The sequence below is a fragment of the Tachyglossus aculeatus genome, chromosome 2, assembly GCF_015852505.1.
Source record: "Tachyglossus aculeatus isolate mTacAcu1 chromosome 2, mTacAcu1.pri, whole genome shotgun sequence".
NCBI classification, from domain to species: Eukaryota; Metazoa; Chordata; class Mammalia; order Monotremata; family Tachyglossidae; genus Tachyglossus; species Tachyglossus aculeatus.
In genome coordinates, this window is record NC_052067.1 from 45,453,765 (window position 1) to 45,475,147 (window position 21,383).

Here is a 21,383-nt window from a genome sequence, read left to right on the forward strand (position 1 = left end):
AATCTCATTGGGGGTCAGTGTTGGGATGCTGTGGGTTCCGCTTGGTTCCGTTGTGAGCCCCACGGCTCTTCTGCCAGACTAGGCTGGGCCATGACTCCTTCCCTCCCAGAATCCCATTTTCCCCCCCCATTCCAGGCCAGCGCCCAGCCCAAGCTCACCCCACAAGAGACCCCCCTCTTGATATTTAGACTGTGAGCTCGCTGTGGGCAGGGATCATCACTGTTTATTGTTGTATTGTTCTTTCCCAAATGCTTAGTACAGTGCTCAGCACACAATAAGCACTGAATAAATACAATTGAGTGAATTTTAGTCAATGCGTTCAGTGCACAGAGCCCTGTGCTAAGCACTGGGAAAAGTACACAGCTGAAAATTGGACACGGTCCACGGCCCTCTAGTGGTTCGCAATTTATGAATAAGGGAGGTGACAGGGGACGGGTGACAGATATTAAGGAAGGATGAAACAATTAAAATTTGAAACTGACAGGAAAGCCAGGAGGTGGCCATGTAACGTAATGCATTTTTTTACTTATATTAATGTCTATCTCCCCCTCTGGGCTGTAAGCTGATTGTGGGCAGGAATATTCATTCATTCAATTGTATTTATTGAGCACTTACTGTGTGCAGAGCACTGTATGTCTGTTTGTTTTTATATTGTACTCTCCCAAGCGCTTTGCACATAGTAAGCGTTCAATAAATACGATAGAATGAATAAATGAATGAATCTACAGATAATGAGAGGTACTGAGCAGAGTTTCAGGTTTCTCACGGCTGAGAGTCTGACATTCACAACTACTATCCGCCCAGTTCTGACCATAGCTCCCCTGCAGAGAGTTCTTCATGTCCTCTGGGCTCTGAGCCACATCCTCCGGGAAAAACCAAACCAAAAAAAAAGAAGTTGTGATTCCTGACCACAAGAGGCTTCCAGTCTCAAGTGGGTGTTGGGGTGGGGAGGCTAGCGTAAGCATTGGAGGATGTGAGGGAAAGGATGAGTGGAGAGAGAGGAGAGGCTGAAAAGGCTGGATGCAGGTCAATCAACCAATCAATCGTATTTCTTGAGCACTTACTGGGCGCAGAGCACTGCACTAAATGCTTGGGAGAGTACAATGCCACAGATTTGGGAGAACTGCTCCCCACCCAAAAGGAGCTTCCAGTCTAGACAGGGAGACAGATGCAGATCTAAATCAATACATTACGGATAGGGGGCTCAGGGAGATCACCACTGCTGGAAAAAAGAACCCCCGGTACCCAGCTGAAGTAGAAGATAAGTGACCCAACTCGACCACATGAAGGGGAAAATAGTACCTTGTTTTGTTTAAGAGCTCCTTTCTCTTTCATATGAGGGCAATCCTTCCCTGTCACAAGGGATTTGATATCTGCCACCGGCACTGCAATGCATAAACACAAAACGTGTACACGGAGAAGCAAGAGACAAAACTAGAATACTCTTTCCCTGGGCATAGCGCAGATCTTTGCACACAGTAAGTGCTCAATAAATACTATGACCGCTACTGGGTGGCAGCTTGTCCTCTCCACCGGTAGGTTCAGGGTTGGCTGAGGGACATTTATGATGAGGGACAAGGCATGGGCTCAAGGTGACGAGTTTATGGATCATAAACGTGCAAACTAATGTGACACCAAATTATATTTCCCTTCCTGACCTACTTGGGCAGGTAGAGAAGCTTTAGCTCTTTGTTTCCAGAATTGAGGTGGGCATTGCCAATGGTAGCAATAATTGCCTGGTTTGTAACGTGCCTGGGTGAGTGGGAGGCAATACTCCTCTAGGAGTGGGTTCCTGGGCAGCCCCTGCTTGCTCTCCACCTACATTTTTATGGTATTCATTGAGCACTTACTCTGATCCATGCCCTGTACTAAGCGCCAGGGTAGACAAACTAGCTAACCGGCTGGACACAGTCCCCATCCCACATGGGGAATACCAGTCTTAATCTCCATTTTCCAGATGAGGTAACTGAAGCTCAGAGAAGTGAAGTGACTTGTCTAGGTTCACACAGCAGACAGGTGGCGGAGCTGGGATTAGAACAAGGTCCTTCGGACTCCCAGGCCCGTGCTCTATTCACTAGGCCGCACTGATCGATTGGGGATTTTAAGATGGTCTAAGAATGGGGAGAGCTGGGGTCTGGCAGATTTGACAGATATGGATTGTCTTCTGACTGGTAACTGTAAAATGGGGATGAAGACGGTGACCCCAACGTGGGACGTGAACTGTGTCCAACCAGATTAGCTTGAAGCAACTCCAGTGCTGAGTACAGTGCCTGGCTCTTAGTAAGTGCTTAACAAATACCAACAAAAAAATTGATATTTATTGAGCCCTTATTGTGTGCAGCGCAGCATACTGTGCAACTGGGAGAGTACAGCAGAGAAGCAGTGTGGCTCAGTGGAAAGAGCATGGGCTTTGGAGTTAGAGGTCATGGGTTCAAATCCCTGCTCTGCCAATTGTCAACTGTGTGACTTGGGGCAAGTCACTTAACTTCTCTGTGCCTCAGTTACCTCATCTGTAAAATGGAGATTAAGATTGTGAGCCCCCTGTGGGGGACAACCTGATCACCTTGTAACCACCCCAGCACTTAGAACAGTGCTTTGCACATAGTAAGCACTTAATAAATTCCATTATTATTATTATTATTATTATTATCATTATTACAATATAGCAATTCCCCAATAGTTCAGATGATTCCCCAATAATGCAGAAGACTCCAGGAGCATCAGTCCTGTGAGGACCCCAACACTTCTATACTTTATTCCTATCCTCAGCATGCAAGCACATAGCAGACTAATTTTCATATTTTATTACACATTCAGGTGATCATTTGGCTCTGCCACTTGTCTGCTATGCGACCTCGGGTCAGTCACTTCACTTCTCCATGCCTTGGTGACCTTGTCTGTAAAATGGGGATTGAGATTGTGAGCCCCACATGGGACAGGGACTGTGTCCAACCCAATTTGCTTGCATCCACCCCAATGCTTAGTACAGTGCCTGGCACATAATAATAATAATAATAGTATTTGTTAAGTGCTTGCTGTGTGCCAAACACTGTTCTAAGCACTAGGGTAGATACAAAATTATCAGGTTGTCTCACATGGGGCTCACAGTCTTAGTCCCCATTTTACAGATGAGGGAACTGAGGCACAGAGAACTTAAGTGACTTGCCCAAAGTCACACAGCTGACAAGTGGCAGGGGCAGGATTAGAACCTGACTTCCAAGCCCGTGCTCATTCCACTAAGCCACGCTGCTTCTCTATAATAATGATGGCATTTGTTAACCACTTCCTATGTTCTACGTGCTGGGGTAGATACAAGGGAATTAGGTTGCCCCACAGGGGGCTCACAGTCTTCATCCCCATTTTACAGACGAGGTAACTGAGGCACAGAGAAGTGAAGTGACTTGCCCAAGATCACACAGCAGAAAAGCGGCAGAGCAGGGATTTGAACCCATGACCTCTGACTCTTAGGCCCAGGCTCTTTCCACCAAGCCACGAGTCAGTGCTTAACAAATACCATCATTATTATAATTATTATTAGTTGTTCAACTCTTGGTCAGCAATACAAGCACCTAATGTGTTTTGCTTCCTCTGGTTTTACTGTCCGTACATTATGGTTTCCTGTAAATTAACGGTTACCCCATCAACTTATAATCAACCAATAATGGTATTTATTGAGTGCCTACCGTATTCAGGACACTGTACTAAGCACTTGGGAGAGCACAATACAATAGAGTTAGTAGAAGTGATCGCTGACCAGAAGGAATAAGGTTCTCTTGAGGGTGGGGAAGAGACGTCCTGCTATTTTTTGTATCTTCCAAGGACTTAGTACTCAGAGTGATCGATCAATCATCAATTGATTGAGTAATCAATCGTGGGGGAAAGCTGCTTGGCTGTAGTCTCCCATGAGGCTCTCCCCCAGTGGGCAGGGTCTTGCGATTGGTCAGAATTCCCGGGGGCCCATGGGATCCAACAAGGCCAAGCCTTCTCCAGACCCGGGCCTTGGCTGGATGATGGGAGGACGTTTTCCGCTTGGGTCCATGACTGGGGCCTTTTGTCACGACTTACTTTTGTCTTGGAGGGAGTCATGAGGGACTTCTCCCTGGGGGTTCTCTTCCAGATCTCCATAATGCAGGACCTTGTGGTTGGGAGACAGGCGGCAATACCAGAATTTGTCTGAGGAAGGAAGCATTCGACAGCTCAGGTGTCATGTCCATCTCGTCTACCTCACCGCCGACCTCTCACCCACATCCTACCTCTGGCCTGGAAAGCCCTCCCTCCTCAAATCTGACAGACAACTGCCCTCTCCCCCTTCAAAGCCTTACTGAAGGCACATCTCCACCAAGAAGCCTTCCCTGACTAAGCTGTCCTCTCCTCTTTTCCCACTCTCTTCTGCGCCGCTCTTATTTGCTCCTTCATTCATCCTCCCTCCCATCCCCACAGCACATATATATAGATCTGTATTCCTCCTCCCCATCCCCATGGCACATATGCATAGATCTGTATATAGCTATAATTTATTTATCTATTTATTTATATTAATGTCTGTCTCTAGACTGTGAGCTCATTGTGGGCAGGAAAGGTTTGTTGTTATATTGTACTCTCCCAAGTGCTTAGTATGGTGCTTTGCACACAGTAAGCACTCAATAAATACAATTGAATGAATGTCTCCATTGAGCTCCAGACATTTCCACCTCCCTACTTCACTCTCCTCCCCACTGGGAGGACTTGAACACTGGGCTCTGGGTTCTACTGCTCTGACAGCTACAATACTCAGAGCCCAAACTCTAGTGCAACTCAGTGCCACTTTCTCTGCCATGCCACCCTGCAATAGTCATCAGTCTATTAACTGATAGTCAGTTTAACAGATTAACAGTCAGTTAATCATATTTATTGAGCGCTTACTTTTTTTTTGGTATGCCATTTGCTAAAGGCTTACTAGGTATGAGGCACTGTACTAAGCAATGGGGGAGATATAAGATAAACGGGTTGGACACAGTCCCTGTCCCTAATGGGGCTCACAGTCTTACTCCACATTTTATAGATAACTGAGGCACAAAGAAGTTAAGTGACTTGCCCAAGGACACACAACAGACAACTGGTGGAGCTGGGATTAGAACCCAAGTCTTTCTGATTTTCAGGCCCATGCTCTATCCACTAGGCCATGCTGCTTCTAGTGCATTATAACAGTAACAAATTCCCTGCCCACAACAAATTTACAGTCTAGAGGGGAAGACAATAATAGAAACAAACAAATTACAGATAAGTATATAAATCCTGTGGTGCTGGGAGTGGGGATGAATAAAGGGAGTAAGTCAGGGAAGGCCTCTTAGAGGAGATGTGCCTTCAATAAGGCTTTGAAGAGGAAGGTGATTGTTGGATATGAGGAGGGAGAGCATTTCAGGCCAGAGACAGGATGTGTTGGAGAGGCCAGTGGTGAGATAGCAATCACTTCACTGCTCTGTGTCTCAGTTCTCTCACCTATAAAAAGGTGATTAAGACTGTGAGCCCCACGTGGGACAGTGACTGTGTCCAACCTGATTAGCTTGTATCTACCACCACTCTTAGAATGGTGCCTGGTACATACTATGCGTTTAACAAGTACCAGTAGAAAAAAAAAGAATCCCCATTTTGCAGATGAGGAAACTGAGGCACAGGGAAGTTAGGTGACTTGCCCAAAACTGTTTGACTCCTTGCTGCTCTACTGGAACATCCAAGATGTGAAAACTGCCCTGTTAGCCATCACCATCCGGCTCTCATCATCCCTGTGGGCATCCTTGTTTTCTCTCTGGCTGGTTTATTGTCAGTATTTCCTCCTTTCCTTGGATGTCCATTATCCACCTCCCCGCCCCTTCCCTTTAGCTGATTCTTCAGGGATTGAGATGAAAGTTTCTAGGCTGTCATGAAGGGAGCGGGAGGGATGAGTCTGGGATTCCCACTGCCTAATTCCACCCCACTAGGATGAGGGGAGCGAGCCCTCTGGACCTGGAGGGAGGGCCAGAAATATTGGCGAGTCCCAGGGGGGCCTGGATCAATTCTCCAGCCAGGGGTCTATGCTCGGCCACTGTGGGGGTGTCCAGTGGGGAAGAGGGGAGAGTTAGGGATGCCATGGTTGGTGGGGGAAAGGGGGTTGGCAGGGGAGCCATAAGCATATGATTTCTCCAAGTGCCCTGGTGCCACGATCAGTCACGTAGTCCTGGGGCTGGGTGGGGCTTGCCCAGGCCTGGGGGTGGGTATGGGGGTTTTCTCAGTGCCCCGGCCCCAATCGGTGGGGTCAAACTGCCAGTCAATTCACTTCTTTAGGCCTCAGTTCCCTCATCTGTAAAATGGGGATTGAGACTGATTCCCCACATGGGACAGGGACTGTGTCCAACTCAATTTGCTTGTATCCACCCTAGTTCTTAGTACAGTGCCCGGCACACAGTAAACACTTAAAAAATACCATGATTATTATTACTATTACTTTCTGGGCCTCAGTTCCCTCAATTGGGGAAAATGGGGATTAAGATGTGAGCCCCAAGTGGGACATGGACTGTGTCCAACCTGAATATCTTGTATCTATCCCAGCACTTAGTACAGTGCCTGACACAGAGTAAATGCTTAACAAATACAATTTTTTAAAAAAGACCCCAATAACCCCATCAGAGCCACTATGACTTTGAGCTCCCAGCTGCCTATGTCTGGTTTGGTGTCCTCTCATGTCCAACCTGACCTTCTTGGGGCCCCTTGAGACCTGAATTCCAACCCCAGCTCAGCAACCAGCCAGCAGTATGGCCTTGGCCAAGTCACCCAATCTCTCCGGGCCTCAGTTTCCACTCTGTAAAATGGGGAACATAATACCTGGCTCTCTGTATGTTGACAGGGGGTGGGGAGGCTAAAATAAGGTAATTTTTTTTTAATGGTATGTGTAAAGTACTTGCTATTTGTCAGGCACTCTTCTAAGTGCCAGAGCAGATACAAGATTATGAGGTTAGACACAGTGCCTATCCCACATGGGGTGCACAGTCTTAATCCCCATTTTACAGATGAGGTAACTGAATCCCAGGGAAGTTAAGTAATAATTATAATAATTATAGTATTTGTTACGCATTTACTATGTGCCAAGCACTGTTCTAAGCACTGGAGTAGGTACATGGTAATCAGGTTGTCCCACATGGGGCTCACAGTCTTAATTCCCATTTTACAGATGAGGTAACTGAGGCCCAGAGAAGTTGAGTGACTTGCCCCAAATCACACAGCAGATAAATAGCAGGGCTGGGATTAGAACCCAGGTTCTTCTGACCCCTAGGCCCACTCTTAATCCAGTCAGAGGGAATATAATTTAATCCGCATTCACAGATGAGGAAACTGAAGCCCAGAGGGAGTGACCTTCCCAAGGTCACACAGCAGGCAAGTGGAAGAGCTGGGATTAGAACCCGGGGTCCCATGACTCCCAGGCCCATGCTCTTTCCACTAGGTCACACTGAGGTAATAGTGCTGTGGACAGTGAAGGCACTTGACCAACCCAGCGCTACAACAGACCATCGCCACAATGGCGCACACCTTGTCTCCTCCGGGCGTTGAGCTTCCTGAAGCAGGTCCCTTCCACGAGGCGGTTCAGCCGCTGCTGCTTGACAAGCTCAATGATCTCAGGCTGAATCTTCTCCTTCAGTTCCCTGGAAAGAGCCAGAAACTGTCACTCAGCGCTCAGTACAGCACACTGCACACAATAAGCCGCCCAATAAACTACGATGGATTGCTGAGGGCCAGAGCTGGGCAGCCTCCTGGAGTCAAGCATGAGCTTCGCTGTCTGGGGAGTGACTCACCGACTTGTGGTTTGGGAGCTGGACAAAAAGCAGCTTCTGGAAGATGGATGCTCTAGAGCCCCCCAGGTTCAACCCAGGCCATGGACTATAATTCATTCATTCATTCATTCAGTTGTATTTACTAAGCGCTTACTGTGTGCAGAGCACTGTACTAAGTGCTTGGAAGAGTACAGTATAACAATAAACAGACACATTCTCTGTTCACAGTGAGCTTACGGTCTACAGGGGGAGATGGACTTCAGTAGAAATAAATAAATGACAGATATAATAATAATAATAATAATAATGTTATTTGTTAAGCGCTTACTATGTGCAAAGCACTGTTCTAAGCGCTTGGGGGGATACAAAGTGATCAGGTTGTCCCACGTGGGGCTCACAGTCTTAATCCCCATTTTACAGACGAGGTAACTGAGGCTCAGAGAAGTTAAGTGACTTGCCCAAGGTCACACAGCAGACATGTGGCAGAGTCGGGATACGAACCCATGACCTCTGACTCCAAAGCCCGTGCTCTTTCCACTGAGCCACGCTGCTTCTCATAGACATATAGACATAAGTGCTGTGGGACTGTGGGTGGGGATGAATAAAGGGAGCAAGGCAGGACGATGCAGAAGGGAGTGTGAGAAGAGGAAAGGAGGGCTTAGTCAGGAAAGGCCTCTTGGAGGAGACGTGCTTTCAATAAGGCTTTGAAATGGGGGAGAGTCATTGTCTGTTGGATTTGGGGATTTGAGGATTTGAGGGACGTGTTGGGGTGGCTGATAAACAAGGTTTATAGTTCACAAATTGCAGGGGGATGGGGTGGGGCAGCTGCTTATAAAGTGCTTACTGTGTGCAGAGCACCATTCTGAGTAAACAATAATAATAATAATGGTATTCCTTAAGCGCTTTTTATGTTTCAAGCACTGGGGTACATACAAGCTAATGAGGTTGGACACAGTCCCTGACCCGCATCAGGCTCAAATCTTAATCCCCATTTTACAGATGAGGTAACATGCCCAGAAGTGCAGTGACTTTCCCAAGGTCACACAGAAGACAAATGGTGGAGCTGAGATTAGAACCCAGGACCTTCTGACTCCCAGGCCTGTGCTCCATCCAGTAGGCTGAGTGCTTGGAGGAATACAATATAAAAATGTAACAGAGTTGGTAGGCACATTCCCTGCCCAAAGAGAGCTTGCAGTCTAGAACATTTATTGAGCATTTATTGAGCTCTTACTGTAATAATTAAAAAGAACTATGGTATCTGTGAACCATTTACTATGTGCCGGGCACTGTTCTAAGTGATGGGGTGGATACAAGAAAATCAGTTTGGACACAGTCCCTGTCCCACGTGGGGCTCACATTCTCAATCCCCATTTTACAGATGAGGTAACTGAGGCACAGAGAAGTGAAGTGACTTGCCCAAGGTCAAACAGCAGAGAAGTGTGCACAGCACTGGGCTAAGCGGCCGGGAGAGCACAATGGAGTAGGCAAACATGATTCCTGCCCTCAAAGGAGCTTACAGTGAATCGCAACTGGCAGCAGAGAAGCAAGGGGCATGATGATCTGCTCGTCGGCAGGGAACATGACTACCAATTCTCTCCCAAGCCCTTAGTACATTGCTCAGCACATGGTAAGGGCTCAGTAAATACAGCTGAGTGGTCGATCTCTAAGGAATGGACCAGAACAAGATGATCTGATCGTCTTCAAGGTGAGGGTCAAAACCTGGAATGCAAATGAGCTGGAGGGGCGTGCCTTGGCCTGATCAGACGCGCCGATCATGACTGACACAAGGACAAGGATGAGGCCGAGGAAGACTCCCTTTTTCCCCCATCCCGGACCTATCGCATAAGGGTGGGGTTTCCAAGCCCAGAGATCACAGCCTCTGAACCGGTAATGACCCCTGGTCAGGACTGTGTGGAGTCCCGGTCTCGATTAAACCCCCAAATTTGAGACTGTAGAACACCCAAGGACTGATGTCAGAGATGGGGAAACCTGCCTCTGGGATGGAATTGGGCAGGGGCTTGGCACACCAGAAGGGTCTAAGCCTCCCATCGCCCCACCCTATTCTCTCTCTCTTCTTTGTCACCTATGTACTTGGGCCCATAAGCACTTTGATATTCACTCCATCCCTAGCTGGACGAACATATCCTTATACTCTGCCACTTCCTTTATATGTGATTTATTTTATTTTATTTGTGTCTACCTCTCCTATTAGATTGCAAGCTTCTAGAGAGCAGGGATTGTGTCTACCAAACCTACCGTGCATGACTTAGTGGATAGAGCATGGGCCTGGGAGTCAGAAGGAGTCAGAAGAGAAGTCACTTCACTTCTCTGGGCCTCAGTTACTTCATCTGGAAAATGGGGATAAGAGTATGAACCCCATGTGGGACAGGGGCTGTGTCCAACAAGATGAACTTGTATCTACCCCAGCATTTAGAACAGTGCTTTGCACATAATAAGTGCTTAACAAGTACCATAAAGATTATTATTATTACTCTCCCAAGTGCTCAGTATAGTGTTGTGCACCTGGTAATCACTCGATAAATTCCACTGATGGATTGATTGACTGAATGAGTAAAGGAAGGGGAGTGGAGGGGGCAGTTGGGGGAGAAGGCAGAGTCTCCTGGCCCTGCTCCATGCGAGGAGGGCCTGACTGGGCTGACCAGTAAAGTGACCTAGTGGCTAGAGCACCGGCCCGGGAGCCAGAGGACCTGCTTTCTAATCCCAACTCTGCCCCTTGTCTGCTGTGTGACCATGGGCAAGTCATTTCACTTCTCTTGGCCTCAGTTCCCTTACCTGTAAAATGGGGATTAAGACTGTGAGCCCATGTGGGACAGGGACTGTGTCTGACCTGATTATCTTGCATCTAACCCAGTACTCAGAACAGTGCTTGCACATAGTAAGCTCTTAACAAGTACCACAGTTATTATTATCATTATTATTATTATTTGCCAGGGCCCTGGGAAGTGCCCTGACTGATTCAGAAAAGGACATGGGCAGACATAGTTTCTCAGGGACAAAGCAGAACTTACTCCAAAGTGGAAGCAGCATGGAAGAGGAGCAGCATGACCTAGTGGAAAGAAAGCAGGCCTGGGAGTCCGAGGAGCTGGGTTCTTTTCACAGCTCTGTCAATTGCTTGCTGTGTGACTTTGGCAAGTCACTTCACTTCTCTGTGCTTCAGTTTCCTCAACTGCATAATGGGGACGGAATACATGTTCTCCCTCCTATTTAGACCATGAACTCCATGCAGAACAAGGGCTGTGTCCAACCTAACTACCTTGTACCTACCAAGAGCTTAGAACACTGTTTGAAACATAGTAAGTGCTTTACCAATATCATAAAAAAATAAAAATCCAAAACATAGCTTGGCTTTGGAAAGATCCAGACCCTAAGAAAAGGTGGAAATGACCTCTCCTAGAATCCTCTAGGAATGAGCCTCAGAGGAAGCGTTTAAATTCACAGGGCAACAGATCTCTTCCTCTTCTCTCCCTTTTTTCTTGATTCCAGATGAATCATACTCTGGTCCAAAAGCTCAGGCCCAAGAAAGCTTTGGGGCTGATGGAATGTAAGCTCACTGTGGGCAAGGAAATGTGTCTGTTGATTGCAAGTTCCCCTCTCCTTCTCCCTTCTACGTTGCCCTTACCCTGGGATCTGTCCCCTTTAAGCACCTGACATCCTCCCCACCCTCAGCCCCATAGCACTTATGTCTTAAACGGCACTTTATTTTCATGTTCGACTTTCCCTTGGTGGGCAGGGAACATGTCTACCAAATCTGTTCTGTTGTACTCTCCCAAGTGCTCAGTACAGTGTTCTGCACCCAGTAAGCGCTTAGTGCATTCGACTGACGGAGTGATTGATCTGCAGCTGATCCCCCGTCCTTCCAGGAGGGTCGCCTGCTTCCTCTGGGGTGGAATCACTAGAAAGACCCCAGGAAGGCTGGTACCCCTCCATACTAAACCTTCCGCGACACACAGAAACTCCTCATTATCGGCTTTAAAGCACTCAATCACCTTGCCCCCTCCAACCTCACCTAACTACACTCCTACTACAACCCAGCCCATAAACTTCGCTCCTCTAATGCCAACCTTCTAGCTGTTCCTTGATTTCGTCTATCTCGCTGCCGACCGCTCACCCACATCCCACCTCAGGACTGCTCTGCTCTGCACACAGTAAGCGCTCAATAAATATGATTGAATGAGTGACCAGAACCATCTCCCTCCTCAAGTCTGACAGACGATGACTATCCCCAGCTTCAAAGTCTTTTTGAAGGCCCATCTCCTCCAAGAGGCCTTCCCTGACTAAGCCCCCCTTTCCTCTTCTCCCACTCCTTTATTCATCCCCCCTCCCAGCCCCATGGCACTTTTCTGACCGACTGACTTCCCCAGGAGGATGGTGTGTCCAGGGATGGGGATGGACAGGATGACTCACAGAATCGGGCGGGACTGGAAATCTTCCTGGTTCATCCTCTCGGACTGGCGGATTTTCAGGATCTCCGTGTAGCTGAGGTTTTGGAGTTTACTCTTGAACTGGTCCAACGAGCTAGGCTTGGTGGTGAGGGCCCTCATGGTCTGCTCTCTCACGACCTGCATCACCTGGGGTCGAGGGCGAGACAAAAGGTGACATTCACTGGCTTATTTCCTGTGCCCAGGCCTCGTTCCCCTGCTGCAGTTCAGATCGCCTCTCCTGCACCATGGTGGCCTCCTTGTCCTCCTCTCTTACGCACCTCCTCCAAGAGGCTGTCCCTGACTAAGCCCTCTTTTCTTCTTCTCCCACTCCCTTCTGTGTTGCGATGACTTGCTCCCATATTTCACCCCTTTCCCAGTGCCACAGCACTTATGTCCATATCTGTAATGTATTTATTTATATTAATGCCTGTCTTCCCCTCTAGACAGTAAGTTTGTTGTGGGTGGGAAGTGTGCCATTATATTGTTCTATTATACTCTCCCAAGTGCTTAGTATGGTGCTCTGTGCACATTGAGAGATGCAGCGTGGCCTGGAGAAGTAGCGTGGCTCAGTGGAAAGAGCCCGGGCTTGGGAGTCAGAGGTCATGGATTCTAATCCTGACTCCGCCACTTGTCAGCTGTGTGACTTTGGGCAAGTCACTTAACTTCTCTGGGCCTCAGTTACCTCATCTGTAAAATGGGGATTGAGACTGTGAGCCCCATGTGGGACAACCTGATCACCTTGTACACTGCCCCCAGCGCTTAGAACAGTGCTTCGCATATAGTAAGCACTTAACAAATACCATTATTATTATTATTATTATTATTGGTGGATAGAGCATGGGCCGGGGAATCAGAAGGTCCTGGGTTCATTCGTTCAATCGTATTTATTGAGTGGTTACTGTGTGCAGGGCAAAGTTTTCCAATCCCGGCTCTGCCACTTGTCTGCTGTGTGGCCTCGGGCAAGTCATTTCACTTCTACGTGCCTCAGTTACCTCATCTGTAAAATGGGGATTATGACTGTGAGCCCCATGAAGCACAGGGACTGTGTCCAACCTGATTAGCTTGCATCCACCCCAGCGCTTAGAACAGTGCCTGGCACAGAGTAAGTGCTTAATGAATATCATTAAAAAAAAAAAAAGCTGGGAGGTGATGAGGACTAAATGAAGATGGCCATAAGGTTGGAGAGGAGTGGGTAGATCTTGGAAATATTGTGGTGGAAAAACCAGCAGGATGTAGAGAGAGCCCTGAATATAGGAGGCAAAAGACAGGAGTCAAATTTGCCTACCATTTGGGCAACTCGCTTAATTTCTCTGTGCCTCAGTTTGTTCATCTGTAAAATGGGGTTAAATACCCATTCCACCCTTTAGGCTGTGAGCCCCATGGGAAACAGCAACCGTGTGTCTGAATCTAAGTGCATTGTATCTTTACTCCAGAACTTAGCATATAGTGAAGCAGCATGGCTCAGTGGACAGAGCACGGACTTTGGAGTCAGAGGTCATGGGTTCAAATCCCAGCTCCGCCAATTGTCAGCTGTGTGACTTTGGGCAAGTCACTTAACTTCTCTGTGCCTCAGTTACCTCATCTGTAAAATGGGGATTAAGACTGTGAGCCCCCTGTAGGACAACCTGATCACCTTTTAACCTCCCCAGTGCTTAGAACAGTGCTTTGCACATAGTAAGCACTTAATAAATGCCATGATTATTATTATTATAATTATATAGTAAGCCGTTAACAACTACCACAGTCATCATCAAAGCTGTGAGCTTCTGGGACAGAGAGGATGGTCAAGTTCTTGACCATCCTGGGAAGCTCCTATTAGACCACTGTCAAGCACAGGCACTGTGGACATGAGAATAAACCAGCTCACAAAGGATTAAGAAGAGAGCCGCTGGGGAGGAAGCTTTAGCGACAGGAGAGGAGTTTTTGGACGAGGAGCGGAGAAGAGGGGCGAGAAAGCAAGGTGCAGTAGGTGGGAGGTTCAGTGGGATCAGGGAAAGGTTTTTATTAGCACAGTGGAGGCTGGAGAGTATTTGAAGGTAGAGGGGAAGGAGGGGAAGGAGGGAGAGAGAGAGGTTGAAGATAGCAGCGGCGGTGAAGAGTGAGGTATTTTGAAGAGATGAGAGACAGTTTGAAGTTGCCGAGTGGCCTCTGGAGGAAAAAAAAAACATCTTGCAGTGGATTAAGATGAGAGTCGATGGGGAGGAAGTGAAGGAGCTGGGGAAGATATAAGTTAGTCAGGACGGTCAAGGTTCCTGCTGCTGCATTCTAAGGGGGAGGGAGAATGGGAATTTCACCACCCCCTGCCCTTTAACAGATGAGGAGCAGAAGCCCAGAGAAGTTAAGTGACTTGCTCAAGGTCACCCAGCAGATGAGGGAGGGAGCTGGGATTCAAAGCCAGGTCTGTCATTCATTCAATCGTATTTACTGAGTGCTTACTGTGTGCAGAGCACTGTACTAAGTGCTTTAATTACAAAGTGTACTAAGCTGTCCTGTGCTTTTTTCTCCAGACCCTGACTGCTCCTCTAATGGCTTCTAAGGGGTCTTGAGATCCCTCAGGGGCTGAGATTGGGCTCCACACTCATCGGGCAATGGAGAGGTGACCCATGTCCTAACTGTCCTACAGACACAGGGAGCTCTTCTTACATTGAGAACCAGCGTGGCTTAGTGGATAGAGCACGGGTCTGGGAAGCAGAAGGCTCTGGGTTCTAATCCTAGCTCTGCCACATGTCTGCTGTGAGACCTTTGACGAGTTACTTCATGGCCCAGTGGATAGAGCACAGGCCTGGGAGTCTAAAGGTCATGGGCTCTAATCCTGGCTCAGCCATTTGTCTGCTCTGTGGGTTAAGGCAAGTCACTTCACTTCTCTGTTCCTCAGTTACCTTATCTGTGAAATGGGGATTAAGACTGTGAGCACTTTGTGGGACCGGGGCTGTGTCCAGCCTGATTTGCTTGTATTTCTCCCCTCACTCCCTGCAGAACTTTGTACAGTGTCTGACACATAATAAGCGCTTAACAAATACCACAATTAACATTATTATTATTATTCCCTGGGCCTCAATTACCTCATCTGTAAAATGGGGATAAGAGTGGGAGCCCCATGTGGGACAGGGACCTTGTCCAACCTGATTAGCTTGCATCTAGACTGTAAGCCTGGTGTGGGCAAGGATTGCTCATCTTCTAGACTGTGAGCCCGTTGTTGGGTAGGGATTGTCTCTATCTATAGCCGAATTCTACTTTCCAAGCATGTAGGACAGTGCTCTTCACACAGTAAGCACTCAATAAATACAATTGAATAAATGAATGATCTCTTTATTGCCAAATTATACTCTCCAAGCATGTAGTACAGTGCTCTGCATACAGTTAAGTGCTCAATAAATACGATTGAATGAATGAATGAATGAATCTACCCCAGCGCTTAGGACCATGCTTGATGCATAGTAAATGCTTTACAAGTACCATAATTATTATTACTATTATTATCATCCCTACAAGCAATGGGTCATGACTTCCAGCAGGGGAGAAGAAGAAGTGTCAAGACTGGCTTTGGCGGGGTAGGAATGGCCAGGGTCTCTCCCTTGGATCAGCTGGTGGGATCAGCAATCCTGCCTTTTCTGTTTAACCATCAACGCCCTGCTGAGTTGACCAATCAGTCTGTCTTTCCATCTGTTGTCTTTCCCAATGTACTTTCAGCCTCCCCGGGGCCCGTTTTTCTAATTAACTGATCCATCGGGGGCCAGGTCTGGAGGGGGCGGGGGGGGGGGGGGGGGGGGGGGGGGGGGGTGTCTGTCTTCTGGCCCGCTTCCCCCATCAACTTGGAGGAGAGCAGGGTAGTCAAATGACCGAAGTGACTAAAGGGCTGCCAGAACAGCCTGCAGGTTTGAGCCCCCCAAGAAGCCAAAGACAAATGGCAAATGAGTCTGTCAGTGGGTGGGAGGAAGTGTGTGAAGAACTGAGAAAAGGCACAGAATGGAGATCTCACAGTAGGCGAGGGACGATAATAATAACAATGATGATGGTATTCATTAAGCGCTTACTATGCATCAAGCACTGTTCTAAGTGCTGGGGTAGATACAGACTAATCAGGTTGGACAAAGTCCCTGTCCCACATGGGGCTCACAGTCTTAATCCCCAATTTACAAATGAGGTAACTGAAGCACAGAGAAGTGAAATGACTTGCCCGAGGTCACACAGCAGACAAATGGTGCAGCTGGGATTAGAACCCAGGTCCTTCTGACTCCCAGGCCTGGGGTCTATCCACTAGGCTTTGCAGGAGCTGTGTGTACCCCCTTCCTGCTGGAGATCCCCACCCCCTGTAGTCATAATTGCAGTATTTGTTAAGCACTTTTTGATATCGCAAGCTCGGTCCCATACACTGGAGTAATAATGATAATAGTAATAATTTTGGTATTTGTTAAGGGCTTACTATGTGCCAAGCACTATACTAAGTTCTGGGGTGGATACAAGCAAATCGGGTTGGACACTTTCCCTGTCATTCATTCATTCATTCATTCAATCATATTTATTGAGCGCTTACTGTGTGCAGAGCACTGTACTAAGCGCTTGGGAAGTACAAGTTGGCAACATATAGAGACGATCCCTACCCAACAGTGGGCTCACAGTCTAGAACGGGGAGACAGAGAACAAAACAAAACATATTAACAAAATTAAATAAATAGAATAAATATACATAAATAAAATAGAGTAATACATTCATACAAACATATACATATATACAGGTGCTGTGGGGAGGGGAAGGAGGTAAAGCGGGGGGATGGGGAGGGGGAGGAGGGGGAGAGGAAGGTGGGGGCTCAGTCTGGGAAGGCCTCCTGGAGGAGGTGAGCTCTCAGTAGGGCCTTGAAGGAAGGAAGAGAGCTAGCTTGGCGGATGTGCGGAGGGAGGGCATTCCAGGCCAGGGGGATGAAGTGGGCTGGGGGTCGACGGCGGGACAGGTGAGAACGAGGACAGGTGAGAGGACAGGTGAGAACGAGGCACGGTGAGATTAGCGGCAGAGGAGCAGAGGGTGTGGGCTGGGCTGTAGAAGGAGAGAAGGGAGGTGAGGTAGGAGGGGGTTTATAATCTTAATCCCCATTTTACAGATGAGGCAATTGAGGTGCAGGGAAGTGAAATAACTTGCCCAAAGTCCCACAGCAGCAGGCAAGAAGCAGAGCCGGGTACAGTGTTCTGCACATAGTAAGTGCTCAATAAATATGATTGAATGAATTGGGACCCAAGTCCTCTATGGCTTGCCACCGACCCCTTGCTCACATCTTGCCTCTGGCCTGGAACGCCCTCCCTCCTCTAATCCGCCAGACGGTTACTTTCCCCCACTTCAAAGCCTTTTGAAGGCGCATCTCCTCCAAGAGGCCTTCCCTGACTAAGCCCCATTTTTCTTCTTCTCCCACTCCCTTCTGCTTCGCCTTGACTTGCTCTCTTTACTCTTTGCTTCTCCCAGCCCCACAGTACTTATGGACATATCTGTAATTTTATTTATTTGTACTGATGTCTGTCTCTCCCCATCTACACTGGAAACTCACTGTGGGCAGGGAATGCCACTGTTTATTCTTGTGTTGTACTTTCCCAAGCGCTTAGCTCTGCGCCCAGTAAGTGCTCAGTAAATATGAATGAATGAATGAACTCCAGGTGCTAGTCCTCCCACCACTTCCCCCTCAGACCTCTGGTAATCTCCCCAGGAACTTTATTGGCAAAATCAAAGTCATCAGGCAAGAAATCCCCTAAATCTCCCCATTACCTCCTCAACACTCACCTTTCTTCTGCTGCCCAGCTGTTCTGCAAGCTAAGGTCTCTGTCCCGCTCCTTGAATCCACCCTCTCTTCTGTGCCCTGACATCTTCCCCCTCTCATCTCCTAAAGTCACATGCCTCTACTCTCCCCCTTCCCTCCTCCTGCTATTTTCGGCCTCCCCCTCCCTCCTCATAAACCCCCACCATCCCCTCCATCTGGCCTTTAGTTTGTTTATTTTCATTTCGTGGTATTTGTTAAGCGCCTACTATGTGCCAGGTACTGCACTAAGCGCTGGGGTAGATACAAGCTAACCAGGTTGCACACAGTCCCTATCCCACATAATAATAATAATAATAATAATAATAATAATAATAATAATAATGGCATTTATTAAGTGCTTACAATGTGCAAAGCACTGTTCTAAGTGCTGGGGAGGCTACAAGGTAATCAGGTTGTCCCACGGGGGGCTCACAGTCTTAATCCCCATTTTACAGATGAGGTAACTGAGGCACAGAGAAGTTAACTGACTTGCCCAAAGTCATACAGCTGACAATTGGCAGAGCTGGGATTTGAACCCATGATCCCTGACTCCAAAGCCCATGCTCTTTCCATTGAGGCACGCTGCTTCTCTAAGGGCTCACAGCCTTAAATCCCCATTACACAGATGAGGGAACTGAGGCTCAGAGAAGTGAAGTGACTTGCCCAAGGTCACACAGCAGACAAAGGCAGAGCCAGGATCAGAACCCAGGTCCTTCTGACTCCCAGGCCTGAGATTTATCCATTAGGTGACGCTGCTTCAGTGGAACTTGAGCCTACTCGGCCCTGCTCTGGGGATTCCCGGACCCTGGAGCTGGATCCCCCCAGCCCAGCCCTCCAGCCAGGGAAACACCCCCTCCCTGGCTCTGAAAACTCTCTCAGTGGACAGCTCCCATCAGAAGACTTGGTCACTGCGGAGGGACCTCAGACCTCTGCCGACCGGCTTCCAAACTCCTGCTTATCTGGAGCCTGTGAGGCGGCTGCCTCAAACCCTCACTTATTCATTCAATCGTATTTATTGAGCACATACTGTGTGCAGAGCACTGTACTAAGCGCTTGGGAAGTACAAATCAGCAACATATAGAGACAGTCCCTACCCAACAACGGGCTCATAGTCTAGAAGGGGGAGGCAGACAACAGAACATGTAGACAGGTGTCAATGAACTCACCTGAGGAGCCAGAAACAGCTCATTAGTTTATTCAATCATATTTACTGAGCACTTACTGTGTGCAAGGCACCAAACTGAGTGCTTGGGAGACTACAATAAAGCAATAAACAGACACTTTCCCCATCCACAACGACCTAGTTTTTTCCAGGGCAGAGAGAACTGGCCCCAGCAGGCCATTTGTGGCAAATGATCCAGGCTTCATTTGGATCTTCAGGAAGAGAAATAATAATAATAATAATTAATAATAATAATAATGATAATTGTGGTATTTGTTAAGCGCTTACTTTGTGCCAGGCACTGTTCTAACCATTGGGGTAGATACAAGATAATCAGGTTGGACACGGTCCCTGTCCCACATGGGCCTCACAGTCTTAATCCCCATTTTCCAGATGAGGCAACTGAGGCTCAGAGACGTTAACTTGGTGCAGAAAAGAGCCTTAAGCTTACCGGGCCTTAGGTCCTTGGTGTGAGCAGGCCATGGGTCCCCAGCAATCAATCAATCAACTTTATTTACTGAGTGCTTCCTGTTTCAGAGCATTTTACTTCTAATAATAACGGTAATAATTATGGTATCTGTTAACCACTAAGCACTTGGGAAAGTACAATACAAATTGGTAGACTTGATCCCTGTCCACAGTTAGCTTAGAACCTACAGGTCGTCAGCTCATTATGGGCAGGGAACGTGTCTGCTAATTCTGTTGGATTGTACACTCCCAAGTGCTTAGTACAGTGCTCTGCCTGTAGTCAGTGCTCAATAAATACCACTGATTGATTGATAGGGGAAGACAGATATTAAAATAGACTAGGGAGATGGGAAATAGATCGAACTACAGCATGGCCTAGGGGATAGAGAACGGGCCTGAGAGCCGGAAGGACTTGTGCTCTCATCCCAGCTTCACCACTTGTCTGTTGTGTCACCTTGGGCAAGTTGCTTCATTTCTCTGGGCCTCAGTTACCTCAACTGTAAAATGGGGATTAAGGCTGTGAGCTCCATGAGGGACCCTCCCACCCCCACAGCACAGAGCTGTCATTTATTTATTTATATTAGTGTCTCTCTCCCAGCCTCCCCTCACCACCCCCGAGACTGTAAGCTCATTGCAGGCAGGTAATGTGTCTGTTTACTGTTATACTGTACCCTCCCAAGCACTTAGTATAGTGCTTTGCACACAGTGAGTGCTCAATAAGTATGATTGAATGAATGAATGAACATGGACTGTGTCCAACCTGATTAGCTTAAAATAGGCTTAAAATAGTGCCTGACGTAGTGAGCGCCTAACAAATATCATCACCATTATTATTATTACTTACATAAGCACTGTGGGGCTGGGATGAGCATCATAGGGCCCCAGGGCTTAGAACAACGCTTGACACATAGTAAATAGTTAACAAATGATAACAATAATAGTAATTATTGCATTTGTAAGTGCTTACTATGCAATAATAATAATGATGATGGCATTTGCTAAGCGCTTACTATGTGCGAAGCACTGTTCTAAGCACTGGGGGAAATACAAGGTGATCAGGTTGTCCCACATGGGGCTCACAGTCTTAATCCCCATTTTCCAGATGAGGTAACTGAGGCTTAGAGAAATAAAGTGACTTGCCCAAGGTCACACAGCAGACACGTGGTGGAGCCAGGATTGGAACCCATGACCTTCAGACTCCCAGGCCCGTGTTCTATCCACTATGCCATGCTGCTTCTCATCACATACCATCATCATAACTATTATTAATAATAATAATAATGGTATTTGTTAAGCTATTACTATGTGCAAAGCACTGTTCTAAGCGCTGGGGTTGTCCCACGGGGGGGGGGGGGTGTTAAAGTTTTAATCCCCATTTTACAGATGAGGTAATTGAGGCACAGAGAAGTTCAAATGATTTACCCAAAGTCACACAGCTGACAGTTGGGGGAGCCGGGATTTGAACCCATGAGCTCTGACTCCCAAGCCCGTGCTCTTTCCACTGAGCCATGCTGCTTCTCATCATCTCAATATTATTACTATTTACATAAGGATTGTGGGACTGGGGAGAGCATCATAGAGCTTAAGGGGTACACAGAAAGACAACTTTGCCTCCCAACGGGAAGGACAAGTTAAATGAACTGACTTCTCCCCGACCTGGCTGGCGGGTGAATTGTAGACTCCAGTCAAAGCGTATTAAGTTATCCGTCACTGATGTCTGCGCTAGAGATGGCCTTGGGCAAAAATGAAG

General features: G+C 47.6%; 1 protein-coding gene across 2 annotated transcripts in view; it reads right to left on the bottom strand.

The window, feature by feature from the left end:
• ELMO1 (engulfment and cell motility 1) overlaps nucleotides 1–21,383 on the bottom strand; it is a 210,937-nt gene that overhangs the window by 6,328 nt on the left and 183,226 nt on the right. For both annotated transcript variants that reach the window (XM_038769328.1, XM_038769337.1), the window contains 4 exons: nucleotides 12,207–12,370; nucleotides 7,540–7,652; nucleotides 4,066–4,173; nucleotides 1,303–1,385 (listed from right to left, as the gene is read on the bottom strand). In XM_038769328.1, coding sequence (XP_038625256.1) covers nucleotides 1,303–1,385; nucleotides 4,066–4,173; nucleotides 7,540–7,652; nucleotides 12,207–12,370 — 468 coding nt within the window. The remainder of the gene's footprint in view (nucleotides 1–1,302; nucleotides 1,386–4,065; nucleotides 4,174–7,539; nucleotides 7,653–12,206; nucleotides 12,371–21,383) is intronic.